The sequence below is a fragment of the Protomyctophum bolini genome, assembly GCF_963924005.1.
Source record: "Protomyctophum bolini genome assembly, chromosome: 12".
Classification (NCBI taxonomy): domain Eukaryota; kingdom Metazoa; phylum Chordata; class Actinopteri; order Myctophiformes; family Myctophidae; genus Protomyctophum; species Protomyctophum bolini.
Genome location: NC_137873.1, coordinates 44442366 through 44466736, shown reverse-complemented (window position 1 = coordinate 44466736; position 24371 = coordinate 44442366). Strand labels below are relative to the sequence as shown.

The 24371-nt window shown below is 36.6% G+C and overlaps 1 protein-coding gene across 1 annotated transcript in view; it reads left to right on the top strand.

Annotated features, from left to right (window-relative positions):
• LOC308326314 (dynein axonemal heavy chain 11-like) overlaps nucleotides 1-24371 on the top strand; it is a gene marked incomplete at both ends in the record, with an annotated part of 226908 nt that overhangs the window by 171185 nt on the left and 31352 nt on the right. Inside the window, 10 exon segments of the mRNA XM_080779119.1 lie at nucleotides 223-393; nucleotides 740-862; nucleotides 1623-1694; nucleotides 1897-2018; nucleotides 2244-2392; nucleotides 2621-2748; nucleotides 3268-3405; nucleotides 4245-4334; nucleotides 5378-5569; nucleotides 7617-7736. Of these exon segments, the coding sequence (XP_080635245.1) occupies nucleotides 223-393; nucleotides 740-862; nucleotides 1623-1694; nucleotides 1897-2018; nucleotides 2244-2392; nucleotides 2621-2748; nucleotides 3268-3405; nucleotides 4245-4334; nucleotides 5378-5569; nucleotides 7617-7736 (1305 nt within the window).

Sequence of the window (24371 nt, the reverse complement as noted above, 5' to 3'; positions counted from 1 at the left end):
TGCCTGCCCCCCCTGGTTAAATATCTGTCTGACTGCCCCCCTGGTTAAATATCTGTCTGCCTTCCCCCCTGGTTAAATATCTGTCTGACTGCCCCCCTGGTTAAATATCTGTCTGACTGCCCCCCTGGTTAAATATCTGTCTGCCTGCCCCCCTGGTTAAATATCTGTCTTCCTGCCCCCCTGGTTAAATATCTGTCTTCCTGCCCCCCTGCTCTGAACCAGGCCTTCAACGTGGTGTTCCACAAGGCCGTGGAGGACGCCTCGGTCTGTGACGACGTTCAGAGCCGAGTGAACACGCTCATCGACACCATCACCTTCAGCACCTTCAACTACATCCGCAGGGGGCTGTTTGAGAGAGACAAGCTCACCTTCACTGCTCAGCTGGCGTTCCAGGTAACCGTAACGCACGCTGACAATGTTAACCCATTCATTTTGACCTGAGATCAGATTCTAAAAAAAAAAAGTCTTCTACATCCTGACAGTTTTATGAAAAAGCTATGTTTCTATGTCAGTCAGTCGTTCTTTGATTTTTCAAAAATAGCAGATCTACAAGCTCGTGAGACGTCTTCGAATTGGCTGATGGTCACTTTCTGGCATCGATCCCTACTTCATAATAAAGACCCATTCACACACACACACACACACACACACACACACACACACACACACACCGACACTGCACACGCATGCACAGTGTGTACTGCACACGCACAAACAATTATTTCAAAATGTTCTGCAGCTGCTGTTGCTCAGTAAAGACATCGACATGAGAGAGCTGGACTTCCTGCTGCGCTTCAACGTTGAACACACCTACGCGACGCCCGTCGACTTCCTGTCCAACACTTCCTGGAGCGCCATTAAGGTACCACGCACGCACGCACGTACGCAGTGTGACCACCGTGTGCACGCCAAGCTATATATATATATATATATATATATATATATATATACATACAACATGTGACAGCATTTTGACAAGTCCCGGTGAAGACACGCTGTGATTGGCCACTACTCACTTTGATTGGCAGTTGATTGGCCGAACACTCACCCCAAAACATGGTTTAGGATTCTGTCCCATTCAGGACTTAACTGGGCGGCACTATGACCGCACAGCAAATTAACACATTGACCTGAGATCAGATTCTGAAAATGTCTTCTACATCCTGACAGTTTTCCATTCTGACCTGAGATCAGATTCTAAAAATGTTCTTCTACATCTTGACAGTTTTCTGAAAAAGCTATGTTTCTATATAAAAATAGAATAAAAACAGCAGACCTGCAAGCTCGTAGCGCGCCACTCGGTGGCGCGCTATGAGCTTGTAGATCTGCTATTTTTCAATAGCTAAAGCATAACCTAATGCTAACACCAAAAGGGGTTCCCGCCCCAAAATGGGTTAATGAACTGTTCTGTTCTGTGTCTCCATCTGCAGACCATGAGTTTCATTAATGAACTGTTCGTCTTGTGTCTCCATCTGCAGACCATGAGTTTCATTAATGAACTGTTCGTCTTGTGTCTCCATCTGCAGACCATGAGTTTCATTAATGAACTGTTCGTCTTGTGTCTCCATCTGCAGACCATGAGTTTCATTTATGAACTGTTCGTCTTGTGTCTCCATCTGCAGACCATGAGTTTCACAGACGAGTTCCGTGGTCTGGACCGAGACATCGAGGGCTCTCCTAAACGCTGGAAGAAGGTGCTTGTTATTATTAGCATTATTATTAGTAGTAGTAGTAGTAGTAGTAGTAGGAGTATTATTGATAAGGTGAATTTAACATTAATATTCTGAGGTGGTGGAGCCAGTAGTAGTAGTAGTAGTATTATTGGTGAATGGTTATAAGGTGAATTTAACATTAATATTCTATTAGTATTATTGATAAGGTGTATTTAACATTAAGGTGGTGGAGTCAGAGTGTCCGGAGAAGGAGAGGTTTCCTCAGGAATGGAAAACCAAAACATCTCTACAGAAACTCATCATGATGAGAGCGCTGAGACCTGACCGCATGACCTACGCCCTGAGGTGACCTGTCTGTCTGTCTGTCTGTCTGTCTGTCTGTCTGTCTGTCTGTCTGTCTGTCTGTCTGTCTGTCTGTCTGTCTGTCTGTCTGTCTGTCTGTCTGTCGGTCCCTATGCCCTGAGGTGACCTGTGACATATGACCTACTGTCTGTCTCAGAGACATTGGTCTTGTTCAGTACACTGATAGGGTTTCTCTCCAGTACACTGATAGGGTTTCTCTCCATATAGGAACTTTGTCTCAGAGACTCTGGGTCTTCAGTACACTGAAGGAAGGAAGACAGAGTTCTCCAAGTCTTTCAGAGAGAGCGGTCCGTCGTCTCCGGTCTTCTTCATCCTGTCCCCCGGGGTGGACCCCCTGAAGGACGTGGAGGCCCTGGGTACGCACGCGCACACACACACACACACACACACACACACACACACACACACACACTACAATATTACTAGACTTTTTAACATTCTTGGCGTAGATTGTGTTAATCAATACAAAACGACAAAAGACGTCATTTAAGATGCCATTGTCGCCGACGCCATTGAAAGAAAGACGTCATTGGTCGGTGAGTGGGTTTTAGTGTCCTGTCATGTCTCCATGTCGCCCCCTGCAGGCAGGAGGCTGGGCTTCACCATCGACCTGGGGAAGCTCCACAACGTGTCCCTGGGTCAGGGCCAGGAGGCGGTGGCTGAGCTGGCCATGGAGAAGGCTGCTAGAGAGGGACACTGGGTTATACTGCAGGTACACTGATGGGGTTTCTCCACTCTACACTGACGGGGTTTCTCCACTGTACACTGATGGGGTTTCTCCACTGTACACTGATGGGGTTTCTCCACTGTACACTGATGGGGTTTCTCCACTGTACACTGATGGGGTTTCTCCACAGGTACACTGATGGGGTTTCTCCACAGGTACACTGGTGGGGTTTCTCCACTCTACACTGGTAGGCCATGGAGAAAGCTGCTATAGAGGGGGACACTGGGTTATACTACAGGTGTGTGTGTGTGTGTGTGTGTGTGTGTGTGTGTGTGTGTGTGTGTGTGTGTGTGTGTGTGTGTGGCTATATGAACTGTGAGTTAATTATGGTTTTGGCAGTGTTTTGGGTTTTAAAACATCTTCTCCTCCCCCCTCCCCCTCCTCCTGCCCCCTCCCCCTCCTCCTGCCCCCCCTCCTCTTCTCTCCCCTCTCCTCCTCCCTCTCCTCCTCCACCCCCCCCTCCCCCTCCTCCTCCTCCCCCCCCCCTCTCCCCCTCCTCCTCAGAACATCCATCTGGTGGGGCGCTGGCTGGGTTCCCTAGAGAAGCTTCTAGATCGATGCTGTAACGGCAGTCATCCTGACTACAGAGTGTTTATGAGCGCTGAGCCTTCCCTGACCCCCCAGGAACACATCATACCTCAGGTTGTTGTTATTATTATTACTATAATAATAATTATTATTATTATAATTACTATAATTATTATTATTTCTAGTAGTAGTAGTAGCAGTAGTAGCAGTAGTAGTGGTAGTGGTATTGGTGGTAGTGGTAGTAGTGGTAGTAGTGGTACCAGTAGTAGCAGTAGTGGTAGTGGTAGTGGTAGTAGTGGTACCAGTAAGACGCCCTGAGGGAGAGAAGTGACCCAGGTCAACGTGCACGCATCCTCCATGGGTGACGGCAGTGTGGTTTTTGTCATGAGCAAACTGGAGAACAAATCTCAAATCGAACAACTCGAATCGAACAAATCTCAAATCGAACAAAATCTCAAATCGAACAAAATCTCAAATCGAACAAATCTAATCGAACAAATCTCAAATCGAACAAATCTCAAATCGAACGAGCAGGACAGACACAGGGCGGAGTTACACAGCGTTTGTTTTACCTGACAAATATGACTGTCATCATGTCTTGTTTTTGAGTGGTGCAACCACTCCTATAGACAGCTATGTGTGTGTGTGTGTGTGTGTCCCTGTGTCCGAGCATGGACACAGTAGCATATTGTCACCACCAAGTGTCACTGTTGTGCAGCCTAGGCGAGGGAGGAAAGCCAGTACAGTACATACTGCGTGAAAAGAGGAGTTAACGGGCAATTATGGTCACTGTATTTTGCCCGTAAACCTCAAGTTTAGCAGCATATACAGTTAATATACGGTAATTCCTGTAATATACACATCCGTATTCCATGCTTTTTGTGCAGTGACAGTACAGTACAGTACAGTACACTTCAGACGGGTCTGATTTTTTTATGTGAAATGTTTCTCAGGGCATTCTGGAGAACGCCATAAAGATCACCAACGAGCCCCCTACTGGTATGCACGCCAACCTGCACGCTGCGCTGGACAACTTTGACCAGGTGGGTCAACGGAGGGTCTGGGGACCCCCTGGGGTCCATCTAATGGATACAGGAGGGTCTGGGGACCCCCTGGGGTCCATCTAATGGTAAACAGGAGGGTCTGGTCTGGGGACCCCCTGGGGTCCATCTAATGGTAAACAGGAGGGTCTGGGGACCCCATGGGGTCCATTTAATGGATACAGGAGGGTCTGGTCTGGGGACCCCCTGGGGTCCATTTAATGGTAAACAGGAGGGTCTGGGGACCCCCTGGGGTCCATTTAATGGTAAACAGGAGGGTCTGGGGACCCCCTGGGGTCCATCTAATGGTAAACAGGAGGGTCTGGGGACCCCCTGGGGTCCATCTAATGGTAAACAGGAGGGTCTGGTCTGGGGTCCATCTAATGGTAAACAGGAGGGTCTGGTCTGGGGACCCCCTGGGGTCCATCTAATGGTAAACAGGAGGGTCTGGGGACCCCCTGGGGTCCATCTAATGGTAAACAGGAGGATCTGGGGACCCCCTGGGGTCCATTTAATGGTAAACAGGAGGGTCTGGGGACCCCCTGGGGTCCATCTAATGGTAAACAGGAGGGTCTGGTCTGGGGTCCATCTAATGGTAAACAGGAGGGTCTGGTCTGGGGACCCCCTGGGGTCCATCTAATGGTAAACAGGAGGGTCTGGGGACCCCATGGGGTCCATCTAATGGTAAACAGGAGGGTCTGGTCTGGGGACCCCCTGGGGTCCATCTAATGGTATACAGGAGGGTCTGGGGACCCCCTGGGGTCCATCTAATGGTAAACAGGAGGGTCTGGGGACCCCCTGGGGTCCATCTAATGGTAAACAGGAGGGTCTGGGGACCCCCTGGGGTCCATCTAATGGTAAACAGGAGGGTCTGGGGTAAACAGGAGGGTCTGGGGACCCCATGGGGTCCATCTAATGGTAAACAGTACATCTCTGTACTCACTGATCTATATTCCTATTCCATCCTGATTGGCTAAGATTGGCATCTATATTTTGCAGCAGTGGCCCGTTTTGAATTGCTGTGAAACTTGGTCATGCATTTCCAGGTAATCCTGGACCAGTGCAGCCGGGAGCAGGAGTTTAAGACCCTGCTGTTCTCTCTGTGTTATTTCCACGCCTGCGTGGCCGAGAGGAGGAAGTTCGGACCTCAGGGCTGGAACAGGAAGTATCCGTTCAACACCGGAGACCTCATGATCTCCGTCAACGTGCTTTACAACTACCTGGAGGCCAACGCACAGGTATGTGTGTGTGTGTGTGTGTGTGTGTGTGTGTGTGTGTGTGTGTGTGTGTGTGTGTGTGTGTGTGTGTGTGTGTGTGTGTGTGTGTGTGTGTGTGTGTGTGTGTGTGTGTGTGTGTGTGTGTGTGTGTGTGTGTGTGGCGACCATGGTTTCATCTTCGGGTTGAGTACAGAGTGACGTAGAGGGTGCGCTGTGACTGGCCAGTCGCTGTGATTGACAGCCTACACCTAACCCTTACCTTAACCTCAGTAAAACTATACCTAACTCTAACCTCAGTAAAACTATACCTAAACCTAACCTCAGTAAAACTATACCTAAACCTAACCAGCTCAGTAAAACTATACCTAAACCTAACCTCAGTAAAACTATACCTAAACCTAACCAGCTCAGTAAAACTATACCTAAACCTAACCTCAGTAAAACTATACCTAAACCTAACCAGCTCAGTAAAACTATACCTAAACCTAAACTCAGTAAAACTATACCTAAACCTAACCTCAGTAAAACTATACCTAAACCTAACCTCAGTAAAACTATACCTAAACCTAACCAGCTCAGTAAAACTATACCTAAACCTAACCTCAGTAAAACTATACCTAAACCTAACCAGCTCAGTAAAACTATACCTAAACCTAAACTCAGTAAAACTATACCTAAACCTAACCTCAGTAAAACTATACCTAAACCTAACCTCAGTAAAACTATACCTAAACCTAACCTCAGTAAAACTATACCTAAACCTACCCTCAGTAAACTATACCTAAACCTAACCTCAGTAAACTATACCTAAACCTAACCTCAGTAAAACTATACCTAAACCTACCCTCAGTAAACTATACCTAAACCTAACCAGCTCAGTAAAACTATACCTAAACCTAACCTCAGTAAAACTATACCTAAACCTAACCAGCTCAGTAAAACTATACCTAAACCTAACCTCAGTAAAACTATACCTAAACCTAACCTCAGTAAAACTATACCTAAACCTAACCTCAGTAAAACTATACCTAAACCTACCCTCAGTAAACTATACCTAAACCTAACCTCAGTAAACTATACCTAAACCTATAACCCTAACTTTAACCTCAGTAAAACTATACGTAAGCCTAACCCTAACCCTAACCTTAACCTCAGTAAAACTATACCTAAACCTAACCTCAGTCAAACTATACCTAAACCTAACCCTAACCCTAACCTTAACCTCAGTAAAACTATACCTAAACCTAACCTCAGTCAAACTAACGCAGTGGCTGGGGGGGGGGGGGGGGGGGGGGGGGGGGGGGGGGGGCGTTTCCAAGAACCCGAAGCCGAAGATGAGATGAGATGAGATTCAATTTATTGTCAATGTAAAGTACAAGTACAGCACAGCGAAAAGTATTTTCGCATCTCACCAATGGTGCAAACATGTCAGTAAGGAGGATACATTATTTACAGTAGTACAGTATTAACAGTAGAATGGGCTGAGCAGTAGTCATTTAAACAAATAAATAGACAATGATATGAGAGCAGAATAAAAACAGGATCTGTCCATATTGCAAGTAGCCCTTATTGCACATGGCCCAGTGCACAGAGTGCTACATTAAACCCTTTAAGTGCCGGAAGTGCATCAAAATAGAAGCTCCCGGGGTCGGATCGTGACAAATCATGACAATGAACACAATGTTTTGGGCCGTTTTGAAAAACTGGAATTGTGTTTTAGGAACGGTACTTTTGCTTTGGCAGACTTTTTATGCAGGGCGTGGGAAATAAGGCAGAATGTTTTGTTTGTGTAAAAAAAAAGGAAAAAAAAGGGAATATCAACAAAACATATCTGTTTATTGTACACAATGCAATATTGAATGCAATGATATGGTGTGTCCTGTAAGCCCATGTGGGCTGGGCGCCTTTGGTGCATGACACAAAAATAAAGAAATCTATCTATCTATCTATCTATCTATCTATCTATCTATAACTACGTATTATGTATGTGATGCCGTGCTTTTTGTTCTCTCTGGATTAAGCCTAAATTGCTAATTGTGCGTGTGTGCGTGCGTGCGTGCGTGCGTAGGTCCCATGGGAGGACCTCCGCTACCTGTTTGGGGAGATCATGTATGGAGGACACATCACTGACGACTGGGACCGCCGGCTCTGTAGGACATACCTGGAGGAGTACATGCAACCCAACCAGGTGTGTGTGTGCACACTGTGTGCATGGCTCCACAGTGCGACAAGGTACTCGCATTTGCGACTAAAAATATCTGTTTTTCAACAGCCAAAAGTGTCAAATAATGTTTTAGGAGCTGTTTCTCAACAACCAAAAGTGTAAAATAATGTTTTAGGAGCTGTTTCTCAACAACCAAAGTGTCAAATAATGGTTAGAAGCTGTTTTTCAACAACCAAAAGTGTCAAATAATGTTTTAGGAGCTGTTTCTCAACAACCAAAAGTGTAAAATAATGTTTTAGGAGCTGTTTCTCAACAACCAAAGTGTCAAATAATGGTTAGAAGCTGTTTTTCAACAACCAAAAGTGTCAAATAATGTTTTAGGAGCTGTTTCTCAACAACCAGAAGTGTAAAATAATGTTTTAGGAGCTGTTTCTCAACCATCAAAGTGTCAAATAATGGTTAGAAGCTGTTTCTCAACAACCAAAAGTGTAAAATAATGTTTTAGGAGCTGTTTCTCAACAACCAAAGTGTCAAATAATGGTTAGAAGCTGTTTTTCAACAACCAAAAGTGTCAAATAATGTTTTAGGAGCTGTTTCTCAACAACCAAAAGTGTAAAATAATGTTTTAGGAGCTGTTTCTCAACAACCAAAGTGTCAAATAATGGTTAGAAGCTGTTTTTCAACAACCAAAAGTGTCAAATAATGTTTTAGGAGCTGTTTCTCAACAACCAAAAGTGTAAAATAATGTTTTAGGAGCTGTTTCTCAAAAACCAAAGTGTCAAATAATGGTTAGAAGCTGTTTTTCAACAACCAAAAGTGTCAAATAATGTTTTAGGAGCTGTTTCTCAACAACCAAAAGTGTTAAATAATGTTTTATGAGCTGTTTCTCAACAACCAAAGTGTCAAATAATGGTTAGAAGCTGTTTTTCAACAACCAAAAGTGTCAAATAATGTTTTAGGAGCTGTTTCTCAACAACAAAAAGTGTAAAATAATGTTTTATGAGCTGTTTCTCAACAACCAAAGTGTCAAATAATGGTTAGAAGCTGTTTTTCAACAACCAAAAGTGTCAAATAATGTTTTAGGAGCTGTTTCTCAATAACCAAAAGTGTAAAATAATGTTTTAGGAGCTGTTTCTCAACATCCAAAGTGTCAAATAATGGTTAGAAGCTGTTTCTCAACAACCAAAAGTGTAAAATAATGTTTTAGGAGCTGTTTCTCAACAACCAAAGTGTCAAATAATGGTTAGAAGCTGTTTTTCAACAACCAAAAGTGTCAAATAATGTTTTAGGAGCTGTTTCTCAACAACCAAAAGTGTAAAATAATGTTTTAGGAGCTGTTTCTCAACAACCAAAGTGTCAAATAATGGTTAGAAGCTGTTTTTCAACAACCAAAAGTGTCAAATAATGTTTTAGGAGCTGTTTCTCAACAACCAAAAGTGTAAAATAATGTTTTAGGAGCTGTTTCTCAACAACCAAAGTGTCAAATAATGGTTAGAAGCTGTTTTTCAACAACCAAAAGTGTCAAATAATGTTTTAGGAGCTGTTTCTCAACAACCAAAAGTGTAAAATAATGTTTTAGGAGCTGTTTCTTTGGCAAATTATTTTGGGAGGCAATTTATTTTGGGAGGCAAATTATTTTGGCAAATTATTTTGGGAGGCAAATTATTTTGGGAGGCAAATTATTTTGGGAGGCAAATTATTTTGGGAGGCAATTTTTTTTGGCAAATTATTTTGGGAGGCAATTTTTTTTGGCAAATTAATAATAATCCCAAAATAATTTCCCTCCCAAAATAATTTGGCTCCCAAAATAATTTGCCTCCCAAAATAATTTGCCTCCCAAAATAAATTGCCTCCCAAAATAATTTGACTCCCAAAATAATTTGACTCCCAAAATAATTTGACTCCCAAAATAATTTGACTCCCAAAATAATTTGACTCCCAAAATAATTTGCTAAAATAATTTGCCTCCCAAAATAATTTGCCTCCCAAAATAATTTGACTCCCAAAATAATTTGACTCCCAAAATAATTTGAAAATAATTTGCCTCCCAAAATAATTTGCTAAAATAATTTGCCTCCCAAAATAATTTGCCTCCCAAAATAATTTGACTCCCAAAATAATTTGACTCCCAAAATAATTTGACTCCCAAAATAATTTGACTCCCAAAATAATTTGCTAAAATAATTTGCCTCCCAAAATAATTTGCCTCCCAAAATAATTTGCCTCCCAAAATAATTTGACTCCCAAAATAATTTGACTCCCAAAATAATTTGCCTCCCAAAATAATTTGCCTGCCAAAATAATTTGCCTCCCAAAATAATTTGCCTCCCAAAATAATTTGCTAAAATAATTTGCCTCCCAAAATAATTTGCCTCCCAAAATAATTTGCTAAAATAATTTGCCTCCCAAAATAATTTGCCTCCCAAAATAATTTGACTCCCAAAATAATTTGACTCCCAAAATAATTTGCCTCCCAAAATAATTTGCCTGCCAAAATAATTTGCCTCCCAAAATAATTTGCTAAAATAATTTGCCTCCCAAAATAATTTGCCTCCCAAAATAATTTGCTAAAATAATTTGCCTCCCAAAATAATTTGCCTCCCAAAATAATTTGCCTCCCAAAATAATTTGACTCCCAAAATAATTTGGCTCCCAAAATAATTTGCTAAAATAATTTGCCTCCCAAAATAATTTGCCTCCCAAAATAATTTGACTCCCAAAATAATTTGCCTCCCAAAATAATTTGCCTCCCAAAATAATTTGCCTCCCAAAATAATTTGCCTCCCAAAATAATTTGCCTCCCAAAATAATTTGACTCCCAAAATAATTTGCCTCCCAAAATAATTTGCCTCCCAAAATAATTTGCCTCCCAAAATAATTTGCCTCCCAAAATAATTTGCTAAAATAATTTGCCTCCCAAAATAATTTGCTAAAATAATTTGCCTCCCAAAATAATTTGCCTCCCAAAATAATTTGCCTCCCAAAATAATTTGCCTCCCAAAATAATTTGCCTCCCAAAATAATTTGACTCCCAAAATAATTTGCCTCCCAAAATAATTTGCCTCCCAAAATAATTTGCCTCCCAAAATAATTTGCTAAAATAATTTGCCTCCCAAAATAATTTGCCTCCCAAAATAATTTGCCTCCCAAAATAATTTGCTAAAATAATTTGCCTCCCAAAATAATTTGCCTCCCAAAATAATTTGCCAAAATAATTTGCCTCCCAAAATAATTTGACTCCCAAAATAATTTGACTCCCAAAATAATTTGACTCCCAAAATAATTTGCCTCCCAAAATAATTTGCCTGCCAAAATAATTTGCCTCCCAAAATAATTTGCTAAAATAATTTGCCTCCCAAAATAATTTGCCTCCCAAAATAATTTGCCTCCCAAAATAATTTGACTCCCAAAATAATTTGCCTGCCAAAATAATTTGCAAAAATAATTTGCCAAAATATTTTGCCTCCCAAAATAATTTGCCTCCCAAAATAATTTGCCTCCCAAAATAATTTGCCTCCCAAAATAATTTGCCAAAATAATTTGCCTCCCAAAATAATTTGCCTCCCAAAATAATTTGCCTCCCAAAATAATTTGACTCCCAAAATAATTTGACTCCCAAAATAATTTGACTCCCAAAATAATTTGCCTCCCAAAATAATTTGCCTGCCAAAATAATTTGCCTCCCAAAATAATTTGCCTCCCAAAATAATTTGCTTCCCAAAATAATTTGACTCCCAAAATAATTTGCCAAAATAATTTGCCTCCCAAAATAATTTGCCTCCCAAAATAATTTGACTCCCAAAATAATTTGACTCCCAAAATAATTTGACTCCCAAAATAATTTGCCTCCCAAAATAATTTGCCTCCCAAAATAATTTGCCTCCCAAAATAATTTGCCTCCCAAAATAATTTGACTCCCAAAATAATTTGCTAAAATAATTTGCCTCCCAAAATAATTTGCCTCCCAAAATAATTTGCCTCCCAAAATAATTTGCCTCCCAAAATAATTTGACTCCCAAAATAATTTGCCTCCCAAAATAATTTGCCTCCCAAAATAATTTGCCTCCCAAAATAATTTGACTCCCAAAATAATTTGACTCCCAAAATAATTTGCCTCCCAAAATAATTTGCTAAAATAATTTGCCTCCCAAAATAATTTGCCTCCCAAAATAATTTGCCTCCCAAAATAATTTGCCTCCCAAAATAATTTGCTAAAATAATTTGACTCCCAAAATAATTTGCCTCCCAAAATAATTTGCTAAAATAATTTGCCTCCCAAAATAATTTGCCTCCCAAAATAATTTGCCTCCCAAAATAATTTGACTCCCAAAATAATTTGACTCCCAAAATAATTTGCCTCCCAAAATAATTTGCCTGCCAAAATAATTTGCCTGCCAAAATAATTTGCTAAAATAATTTGCCTCCCAAAATAATTTGCCTCCCAAAATAATTTGCCTCCCAAAATAATTTGCCTCCCAAAATAATTTGACTCCCAAAATAATTTGACTCCCAAAATAATTTGCCTGCCAAAATAATTTGCAAAAATAATTTGCCAAAATATTTTGCCTCCCAAAATAATTTGCCTCCCAAAATAATTTGCCTCCCAAAATAATTTGCCTCCCAAAATAATTTGACTCCCAAAATAATTTGACTCCAAAATAATTTGACTCCCAAAATAATTTGCCTGCCAAAATAATTTGCCTCCCAAAATAATTTGCCTCCCAAAATAATTTGCCTCCCAAAATAATTTGCCTCCCAAAATAATTTATAATTTGACTCCCAAAATAATTTGACTCCCAAAATAATTTGACTCCCAAAATAATTTGCCTCCCAAAATAATTTGCCTCCCAAAATAATTTGCTAAAATAATTTGCCTCCCAAAATAATTTGCCTCCCAAAATAATTTGCTAAAATAATTTGCCTCCCAAAATAATTTGCCTCCCAAAATAATTTGCCTCCCAAAATAATTTGACTCCCAAAATAATTTGACTCCCAAAATAATTTGCCTCCCAAAATAATTTGCCTCCCAAAATAATTTGCCTCCCAAAATAATTTGCCTCCCAAAATAATTTGCTAAAATAATTTGCCTCCCAAAATAATTTGCCTCCCAAAATAATTTGCCAAAATAATTTGCCTCCCAAAATAATTTGCCTCCCAAAATAATTTGACTCCCAAAATAATTTGCCTCCCAAAATAATTTGCCTCCAAAAATAATTTGACTCCCAAAATAATTTGACTCCCAAAATAATTTGCTAAAATAATTTGCCTCCCAAAATAATTTGCCTCCCAAAATAATTTGACTCCCAAAATAATTTGACTCCCAAAATAATTTGAAAATAATTTGCCTCCCAAAATAATTTGCTAAAATAATTTGCCTCCCAAAATAATTTGCCTCCCAAAATAATTTGACTCCCAAAATAATTTGACTCCCAAAATAATTTGACTCCCAAAATAATTTGACTCCCAAAATAATTTGCTAAAATAATTTGCCTCCCAAAATAATTTGCCTCCCAAAATAATTTGCCTCCCAAAATAATTTGACTCCCAAAATAATTTGACTCCCAAAATAATTTGCCTCCCAAAATAATTTGCCTGCCAAAATAATTTGCCTCCCAAAATAATTTGCCTCCCAAAATAATTTGCTAAAATAATTTGCCTCCCAAAATAATTTGCCTCCCAAAATAATTTGCTAAAATAATTTGCCTCCCAAAATAATTTGCCTCCCAAAATAATTTGACTCCCAAAATAATTTGACTCCCAAAATAATTTGCCTCCCAAAATAATTTGCCTGCCAAAATAATTTGCCTCCCAAAATAATTTGCTAAAATAATTTGCCTCCCAAAATAATTTGCCTCCCAAAATAATTTGCTAAAATAATTTGCCTCCCAAAATAATTTGCCTCCCAAAATAATTTGCCTCCCAAAATAATTTGACTCCCAAAATAATTTGGCTCCCAAAATAATTTGCTAAAATAATTTGCCTCCCAAAATAATTTGCCTCCCAAAATAATTTGACTCCCAAAATAATTTGCCTCCCAAAATAATTTGCCTCCCAAAATAATTTGCCTCCCAAAATAATTTGCCTCCCAAAATAATTTGCCTCCCAAAATAATTTGACTCCCAAAATAATTTGCCTCCCAAAATAATTTGCCTCCCAAAATAATTTGCCTCCCAAAATAATTTGCCTCCCAAAATAATTTGCTAAAATAATTTGCCTCCCAAAATAATTTGCTAAAATAATTTGCCTCCCAAAATAATTTGCCTCCCAAAATAATTTGCCTCCCAAAATAATTTGCCTCCCAAAATAATTTGCCTCCCAAAATAATTTGACTCCCAAAATAATTTGCCTCCCAAAATAATTTGCCTCCCAAAATAATTTGCCTCCCAAAATAATTTGCTAAAATAATTTGCCTCCCAAAATAATTTGCCTCCCAAAATAATTTGCCTCCCAAAATAATTTGCTAAAATAATTTGCCTCCCAAAATAATTTGCCTCCCAAAATAATTTGCCAAAATAATTTGCCTCCCAAAATAATTTGCCTCCCAAAATAATTTGACTCCCAAAATAATTTGACTCCCAAAATAATTTGACTCCCAAAATAATTTGCCTCCCAAAATAATTTGCCTGCCAAAATAATTTGCCTCCCAAAATAATTTGCTAAAATAATTTGCCTCCCAAAATAATTTGCCTCCCAAAATAATTTGCCTCCCAAAATAATTTGACTCCCAAAATAATTTGCCTGCCAAAATAATTTGCAAAAATAATTTGCCAAAATATTTTGCCTCCCAAAATAATTTGCCTCCCAAAATAATTTGCCTCCCAAAATAATTTGCCTCCCAAAATAATTTGCCAAAATAATTTGCCTCCCAAAATAATTTGCCTCCCAAAATAATTTGCCTCCCAAAATAATTTGACTCCCAAAATAATTTGACTCCCAAAATAATTTGCCTCCCAAAATAATTTGCCTGCCAAAATAATTTGCCTCCCAAAATAATTTGCCTCCCAAAATAATTTGCTTCCCAAAATAATTTGACTCCCAAAATAATTTGCCAAAATAATTTGCCTCCCAAAATAATTTGCCTCCCAAAATAATTTGACTCCCAAAATAATTTGACTCCCAAAATAATTTGACTCCCAAAATAATTTGCCTCCCAAAATAATTTGCCTCCCAAAATAATTTGCCTCCCAAAATAATTTGCCTCCCAAAATAATTTGACTCCCAAAATAATTTGCTAAAATAATTTGCCTCCCAAAATAATTTGCCTCCCAAAATAATTTGCCTCCCAAAATAATTTGCCTCCCAAAATAATTTGACTCCCAAAATAATTTGCCTCCCAAAATAATTTGCCTCCCAAAATAATTTGCCTCCCAAAATAATTTGACTCCCAAAATAATTTGACTCCCAAAATAATTTGCCTCCCAAAATAATTTGCTAAAATAATTTGCCTCCCAAAATAATTTGCCTCCCAAAATAATTTGCCTCCCAAAATAATTTGCCTCCCAAAATAATTTGCTAAAATAATTTGACTCCCAAAATAATTTGCCTCCCAAAATAATTTGCTAAAATAATTTGCCTCCCAAAATAATTTGCCTCCCAAAATAATTTGCCTCCCAAAATAATTTGACTCCCAAAATAATTTGACTCCCAAAATAATTTGCCTCCCAAAATAATTTGCCTGCCAAAATAATTTGCCTGCCAAAATAATTTGCTAAAATAATTTGCCTCCCAAAATAATTTGCCTCCCAAAATAATTTGCCTCCCAAAATAATTTGCCTCCCAAAATAATTTGACTCCCAAAATAATTTGACTCCCAAAATAATTTGCCTGCCAAAATAATTTGCAAAAATAATTTGCCAAAATATTTTGCCTCCCAAAATAATTTGCCTCCCAAAATAATTTGCCTCCCAAAATAATTTGCCTCCCAAAATAATTTGACTCCCAAAATAATTTGACTCCAAAATAATTTGACTCCCAAAATAATTTGCCTGCCAAAATAATTTGCCTCCCAAAATAATTTGCCTCCCAAAATAATTTGCCTCCCAAAATAATTTGCCTCCCAAAATAATTTATAATTTGACTCCCAAAATAATTTGACTCCCAAAATAATTTGACTCCCAAAATAATTTGCCTCCCAAAATAATTTGCCTCCCAAAATAATTTGCTAAAATAATTTGCCTCCCAAAATAATTTGCCTCCCAAAATAATTTGCTAAAATAATTTGCCTCCCAAAATAATTTGCCTCCCAAAATAATTTGCCTCCCAAAATAATTTGACTCCCAAAATAATTTGACTCCCAAAATAATTTGCCTCCCAAAATAATTTGCCTCCCAAAATAATTTGCCTCCCAAAATAATTTGCCTCCCAAAATAATTTGCTAAAATAATTTGCCTCCCAAAATAATTTGCCTCCCAAAATAATTTGCCAAAATAATTTGCCTCCCAAAATAATTTGCCTCCCAAAATAATTTGACTCCCAAAATAATTTGCCTCCCAAAATAATTTGCCTCCAAAAATAATTTGACTCCCAAAATAATTTGCCTCCCAAAATAATTTGCCTCCCAAAATAATTTGCCTCCCAAAATAATTTGCCTCCCAAAATAATTTGACTCCCAAAATAATTTGCCTCCCAAAATAATTTGCTAAAATAATTTGCCTCCCAAAATAATTTGACTCCCAAAATAATTTGCCTCCCAAAATAAATTGCCTCCCAAAATAAATTGCCTCCCAAAATAATTTGCCTCCCAAAATAATTTGCAAAAATAATTTGCCAAAATATTTTGCCTCCCAAAATAATTTGCCTCCCAAAATAATTTGCCTCCCAAAATAATTTGCCTCCCAAAATAATTTGCCTCCCAAAATAATTTGCTAAAATAATTTGCCTCCCAAAATAATATGCCTCCCAAAATAATTTGCCTCCCAAAATAATTTGCAAAAATAATTTGCCAAAATATTTTGCCTCCCAAAATAATTTGCCTCCCAAAATAATTTGCCTCCCAAAATAATTTGCCTCCCAAAATAATTTGCCAAAATAATTTGCCTCCCAAAATAATTTGCCTCCCAAAATAATTTGACTCCCAAAATAATTTGACTCCCAAAATAATTTGCCTCCCAAAATAATTTGCCTCCCAAAATAATTTGCCTCCCAAAATAATTTGCCAAAATAATTTGCCTCCCAAAATAATTTATAATTTGACTCCCAAAATAATTTGACTCCCAAAATAATTTGACTCCCAAAATAATTTGCCTCCCAAAATAATTTGCCTCCCAAAATAATTTGCTAAAATAATTTGCCTCCCAAAATAATTTGCCTCCCAAAATAATTTGCTAAAATAATTTGCCTCCCAAAATAATTTGCCTCCCAAAATAATTTGCCTCCCAAAATAATTTGACTCCCAAAATAATTTGACTCCCAAAATAATTTGCCTCCCAAAATAATTTGCCTCCCAAAATAATTTGCCTCCCAAAATAATTTGCTAAAATAATTTGCCTCCCAAAATAATTTGCCTCCCAAAATAATTTGCCAAAATAATTTGCCTCCCAAAATAATTTGCCTCCCAAAATAATTTGACTCCCAAAATAATTTGCCTCCCAAAATAATTTGCCTCCAAAAATAATTTGACTCCCAAAATAATTTGCCTCCCAAAATAATTTGCCTCCCAAAATAATTTGCCTCCCAAAATAATTTGCCTCCCAAAATAATTTGACTCCCAAAATAATTTGCCTCCCAAAATAATTTGCTAAAATAATTTGCCTCCCAAAATAATTTGACTCCCAAAATAATTTGCCTCCCAAAATAAATTGCCTCCCAAAATAAATTGCCTCCCAAAATAATTTGCCTCCCAAAATAATTTGCAAAAATAATTTGCCAAAATATTTTGCCTCCCAAAATAATTTGCCTCCCAAAATAATTTGCCTCCCAAAATAATTTGCCTCCCAAAATAATTTGCCTCCCAAAATAATTTGCTAAAATAATTTGCCTCCCAAAATAATATGCCTCCCAAAATAATTTGCCTCCCAAAATAATTTGCAAAAATAATTTGCCAAAATATTTTGCCTCCCAAAATAATTTGCCTCCCAAAATAATTTGCCTCCCAAAATAATTTGCCTCCCAAAATAATTTGCCAAAATAATTTGCCTCCCAAAATAATTTGCCTCCCAAAATAATTTGACTCCCAAAATAATTTGACTCCCAAAATAATTTGCCTCCCAAAATAATTTGCCTCCCAAAATAATTTGCCTCCCAAAATAATTTGCCAAAATAATTTGCCTCCCAAAATAATTTGCCTCCCAAAATAATTTGACTCCCAAAATAATTTGACTCCCAAAATAATTTGACTCCCAAAATAATTTGCCTCCCAAAATAATTTGCCTCCCAAAATAATTTGACTCCCAAAATAATTTGACTCCCAAAATAATTTGCCTCCCAAAATAATTTGCCTGCCAAAATAATTTGCCTCCCAAAATAATTTGCTAAAATAATTTGCCTCCCAAAATAATTTGCCTCCCAAAATAATTTGCTAAAATAATTTGCCTCCCAAAATAATTTGCCTCCCAAAATAATTTGCCTCCCAAAATAATTTGACTCCCAAAATAATTTGACTCCCAAAATAATTTGACTCCCAAAATAATTTGCCTGCCAAAATAATTTGGCTCCCAAAATAATTTGCTAAAATAATTTGCCTCCCAAAATAATTTGCCTCCCAAAATAATTTGCCTCCCAAAATAATTTGCCTCCCAAAATAATTTGCCTCCCAAAATAATTTGACTCCCAAAATAATTTGACTCCCAAAATAATTTGCCTGCCAAAATAATTTGCCTCCCAAAATAATTTGCCTCCCAAAATAATTTGCTAAAATAATTTGCCTCCCAAAATAATTTGACTCCCAAAATAATTTGCCTCCCAAAATAATTTGCCTCCCAAAATAATTTGCCTCCCAAAATAATTTGCCTCCCAAAATAATTTGCAAAAATAATTTGCCAAAATATTTTGCCTCCCAAAATAATTTGCCAAAATAATTTGCCTCCCAAAATAATTTGCCTCCCAAAATAAATTGCCTCCCAAAATAATTTGCCTCCCAAAATAATTTGCCTCCCAAAATAATTTGCTAAAATAATTTGCCTCCCAAAATAATATGCCTCCCAAAATAATTTGCCTCCCAAAATAATTTGCAAAAATAATTTGCCAAAATATTTTGCCTCCCAAAATAATTTGCCTCCCAAAATAATTTGTCTCCCAAAATAATTTGCCTCCCAAAATAATTTGCCAAAATAATTTGCCTCCCAAAATAATTTGCCTCCCAAAATAATTTGACTCCCAAAATAATTTGACTCCCAAAATAATTTGACTCCCAAAATAATTTGACTCCCAAAATAATTTGCCTCCCAAAATAATTTGCTAAAATAATTTGCCTCCCAAAATAATTTGCCTCCCAAAATAATTTGCCTCCCAAAATAATTTGCCTCCCAAAATAATTTGACTCCCAAAATAATTTGACTCCCAAAATAATTTGCCTCCCAAAATAATTTGCCTGCCAAAATAATTTGCCTCCCAAAATAATTTGCTAAAATAATTTGCCTCCCAAAATAATTTGCCTCCCAAAATAATTTGCTAAAATAATTTGCCTCCCAAAATAATTTGCCTCCCAAAATAATTTGACTCCCAAAATAATTTGACTCCCAAAATAATTTGCCTCCCAAAATAATTTGCCTGCCAAAATAATTTGCCTCCCAAAATAATTTGCTAAAATAATTTGCCTCCCAAAATAATTTGCCTCCCAAAATAATTTGCTAAAATAATTTGCCTCCCAAAATAATTTGCCTCCCAAAATAATTTGCCTCCCAAAATAATTTGACTCCCAAAATAATTTGACTCCCAAAATAATTTGCCTGCCAAAATAATTTGGCTCCCAAAATAATTTGCTAAAATAATTTGCCTCCCAAAATAATTTGCCTCCCAAAATAATTTGCCTCCCAAAATAATTTGCCTCCCAAAATAATTTGACTCCCAAAATAATTTGACTCCCAAAATAATTTGACTCCCAAAATAATTTGCCTGCCAAAATAATTTGCCTCCCAAAATAATTTGCCTCCCAAAATAATTTGCTAAAATAATTTGCCTCCCAAAATAATTTGCCTCCCAAAATAATTTGCTAAAATAATTTGCCTCCCAAAATAATTTGACTCCCAAAATAATTTGACTCCCAAAATAATTTGACTCCCAAAATAATTTGCCTCCCAAAATAATTTGCCTGCCAAAATAATTTGCCTCCCAAAATAATTTGCTAAAATAATTTGCCTCCCAAAATAATTTGCCTCCCAAAATAATTTGCCTCCCAAAATAATTTGCTAAAATAATTTGCCTCCCAAAATAATTTGCCTCCCAAAATAATTTGCCTCCCAAAATAATTTGCCTGCCAAAATAATTTGCCTCCCAAAATAATTTGCTAAAATAATTTGCCTCCCAAAATAATTTGCCTCCCAAAATAATTTGCCTCCCAAAATAATTTGACTCCCAAAATAATTTGACTCCCAAAATAATTTGCCTGCCAAAATAATTTGCCTCCCAAAATAATTTGCCTCCCAAAATAATTTGCTAAAATAATTTGCCTCCCAAAATAATTTGCCTCCCAAAATAATTTGCCTCCCAAAATAATTTGACTCCCAAAATAATTTGACTCCCAAAATAATTTGCCTGCCAAAATAATTTGCCTGCCAAAATAATTTGCCTCCCAAAATAATTTGCCTCCCAAAATAATTTGCCTCCCAAAATAAATTGCCTCCCAAAATAATTTGCCTCCCAAAATAATTTGCTAAAATAATTTGCCTCCCAAAATAATATGCCTCCCAAAATAAATTGCCTCCCAAAATAATTTGCCTCCACAAATAATTTGCCTCCCAAAATAATTTGACTCCCAAAATAATTTGACTCCCAAAATAATTTGCCTCCCAAAATAATTTGACTCCAAAAATAATTTGACTCCCAAAATAATTTGACTCCCAAAATAATTTGCCTCCCAAAATAATTTGCCTCCCAAAATAATTTGCTAAAATAATTTGCCTCCCAAAATAATTTGCCTCCCAAAATAATTTGCCTCCCAAAATAATTTGCTAAAATAATTTGCTAAAATAATTTGCCTCCCAAAATAATTTGCCTCCCAAAATAATTTGCCTCCCAAAATAATTTGCTAAAATAATTTGCCTCCCAAAATAATTTGACTCCCAAAATAATTTGCCTCCCAAAATAATTTGCTAAAATAATTTGCCTCCCAAAATAATTTGCCTCCCAAAATAATTTGCCTCCCAAAATAATTTGCCTCCCAAAATAATTTGCCTCCCAAAATAATTTGACTCCCAAAATAATTTGACTCCCAAAATAATTTGCCTCCCAAAATAATTTGCCTCCCAAAATAATTTGCCTCCCAAAATAATTTGCCTCCCAAAATAATTTGCCTCCCAAAATAATTTGCTAAAATAATTTGCCTCCCAAAATAATTTGCCTCCCAAAATAATTTGCCTCCCAAAATAATTTGACTCCCAAAATAATTTGACTCCCAAAATAAATTGCCTCCCAAAATAATTTGCCTCCCAAAATAATTTGCTAAAATAATTTGCCTCCCAAAATAATATGCCTCCCAAAATAAATTGCCTCCCAAAATAATTTGCCTCCACAAATAATTTGCCTCCCAAAATAATTTGACTCCCAAAATAATTTGACTCCCAAAATAATTTGCCTCCCAAAATAATTTGACTCCAAAAATAATAATTTGCCTCCCAAAATAATTTGCCTCCCAAAATAATTTGCCTCCCAAAATAATTTGCCTGCCAAAATAATTTGCCTCCCAAAATAATTTGCTAAAATAATTTGCCTCCCAAAATAATTTGCCTCCCAAAATAATTTGCCTCCCAAAATAATTTGCTAAAATAATTTGCCTCCCAAAATAATTTGCCTCCCAAAATAATTTGCCTCCCAAAATAATTTGCCTGCCAAAATAATTTGCCTCCCAAAATAATTTGCTAAAATAATTTGCCTCCCAAAATAATTTGCCTCCCAAAATAATTTGCCTCCCAAAATAATTTGACTCCCAAAATAATTTGACTCCCAAAATAATTTGCCTGCCAAAATAATTTGCCTCCCAAAATAATTTGCCTCCCAAAATAATTTGCTAAAATAATTTGCCTCCCAAAATAATTTGCCTCCCAAAATAATTTGCCTCCCAAAATAATTTGACTCCCAAAATAATTTGACTCCCAAAATAATTTGCCTGCCAAAATAATTTGCCTGCCAAAATAATTTGCCTCCCAAAATAATTTGCCTCCCAAAATAATTTGCCTCCCAAAATAAATTGCCTCCCAAAATAATTTGCCTCCCAAAATAATTTGCTAAAATAATTTGCCTCCCAAAATAATATGCCTCCCAAAATAAATTGCCTCCCAAAATAATTTGCCTCCACAAATAATTTGCCTCCCAAAATAATTTGACTCCCAAAATAATTTGACTCCCAAAATAATTTGCCTCCCAAAATAATTTGACTCCAAAAATAATTTGACTCCCAAAATAATTTGACTCCCAAAATAATTTGCCTCCCAAAATAATTTGCCTCCCAAAATAATTTGCTAAAATAATTTGCCTCCCAAAATAATTTGCCTCCCAAAATAATTTGCCTCCCAAAATAATTTGCTAAAATAATTTGCTAAAATAATTTGCCTCCCAAAATAATTTGCCTCCCAAAATAATTTGCCTCCCAAAATAATTTGCTAAAATAATTTGCCTCCCAAAATAATTTGACTCCCAAAATAATTTGCCTCCCAAAATAATTTGCTAAAATAATTTGCCTCCCAAAATAATTTGCCTCCCAAAATAATTTGCCTCCCAAAATAATTTGCCTCCCAAAATAATTTGCCTCCCAAAATAATTTGACTCCCAAAATAATTTGACTCCCAAAATAATTTGCCTCCCAAAATAATTTGCCTCCCAAAATAATTTGCCTCCCAAAATAATTTGCCTCCCAAAATAATTTGCCTCCCAAAATAATTTGCTAAAATAATTTGCCTCCCAAAATAATTTGCCTCCCAAAATAATTTGCCTCCCAAAATAATTTGACTCCCAAAATAATTTGACTCCCAAAATAAATTGCCTCCCAAAATAATTTGCCTCCCAAAATAATTTGCTAAAATAATTTGCCTCCCAAAATAATATGCCTCCCAAAATAAATTGCCTCCCAAAATAATTTGCCTCCACAAATAATTTGCCTCCCAAAATAATTTGACTCCCAAAATAATTTGACTCCCAAAATAATTTGCCTCCCAAAATAATTTGACTCCAAAAATAATAATTTGCCTCCCAAAATAATTTGCCTCCCAAAATAATTTGCCTCCCAAAATAATTTGACTCCCAAAATAATTTGCCTCCCAAAATAATTTGCCTCCCAAAATAATTTGCTAAAATAATTTGCCTCCCAAAATAATTTGCCAAAATAATTTGCCTCCCAAAATAATTTGCCTCCCAAAATAATTTGCCTCCCAAAATAATTTGACTCCCAAAATAATTTGACTCCCAAAATAATTTGACTCCCAAAATAATTTGCCTCCCAAAATAATTTGCCTCCCAAAATAATTTGCCTGCCAAAATAATTTGCCTCCCAAAATAATTTGCTAAAATAATTTGCCTCCCAAAATAATTTGCCTCCCAAAATAATTTGCCTCCCAAAATAATTTGACTCCCAAAATAATTTGCCTGCCAAAATAATTTGCAAAAATAATTTGCCAAAATATTTTGCCTCCCAAAATAATTTGCCTCCCAAAATAATTTGCCTCCCAAAATAATTTGCCTCCCAAAATAATTTGCCAAAATAATTTGCCTCCCAAAATAATTTGCCTCCCAAAATAATTTGACTCCCAAAATAATTTGACTCCCAAAATAATTTGACTCCCAAAATAATTTGACTCCCAAAATAATTTGCCTCCCAAAATAATTTGCCTCCCAAAATAATTTGCCTCCCAAAATAATTTGACTCCCAAAATAATTTGCCTCCCAAAATAATTTGCCTCCCAAAATAATTTGCCTCCCAAAATAATTTGCCTCCCAAAATAATTTGCCTCCCAAAATAATTTGACTCCCAAAATAATTTGCCTCCCAAAATAATTTGCCTCCCAAAATAATTTGCCTCCCAAAATAATTTGCCTCCCAAAATAATTTGCCTCCCAAAATAATTTGCTAAAATAATTTGCCTCCCAAAATAATTTGCTAAAATAATTTGCCTCCCAAAATAATTTGCCTCCCAAAATAATTTGCCTCCCAAAATAATTTGCCTCCCAAAATAATTTGCCTCCCAAAATAATTTGACTCCCAAAATAATTTGCCTCCCAAAATAATTTGCCTCCCAAAATAATTTGCCTCCCAAAATAATTTGCTAAAATAATTTGCCTCCCAAAATATTTTGCCTCCCAAAATAATTTGCCTCCCAAAATAATTTGCTAAAATAATTTGCCTCCCAAAATAATTTGCCTCCCAAAATAATTTGCCTCCCAAAATAATTTGCCTCCCAAAATAATTTGCCTCCCAAAATAATTTGACTCCCAAAATAATTTGACTCCCAAAATAATTTGACTCCCAAAATAATTTGCCTCCCAAAATAATTTGCCTGCCAAAATAATTTGCCTC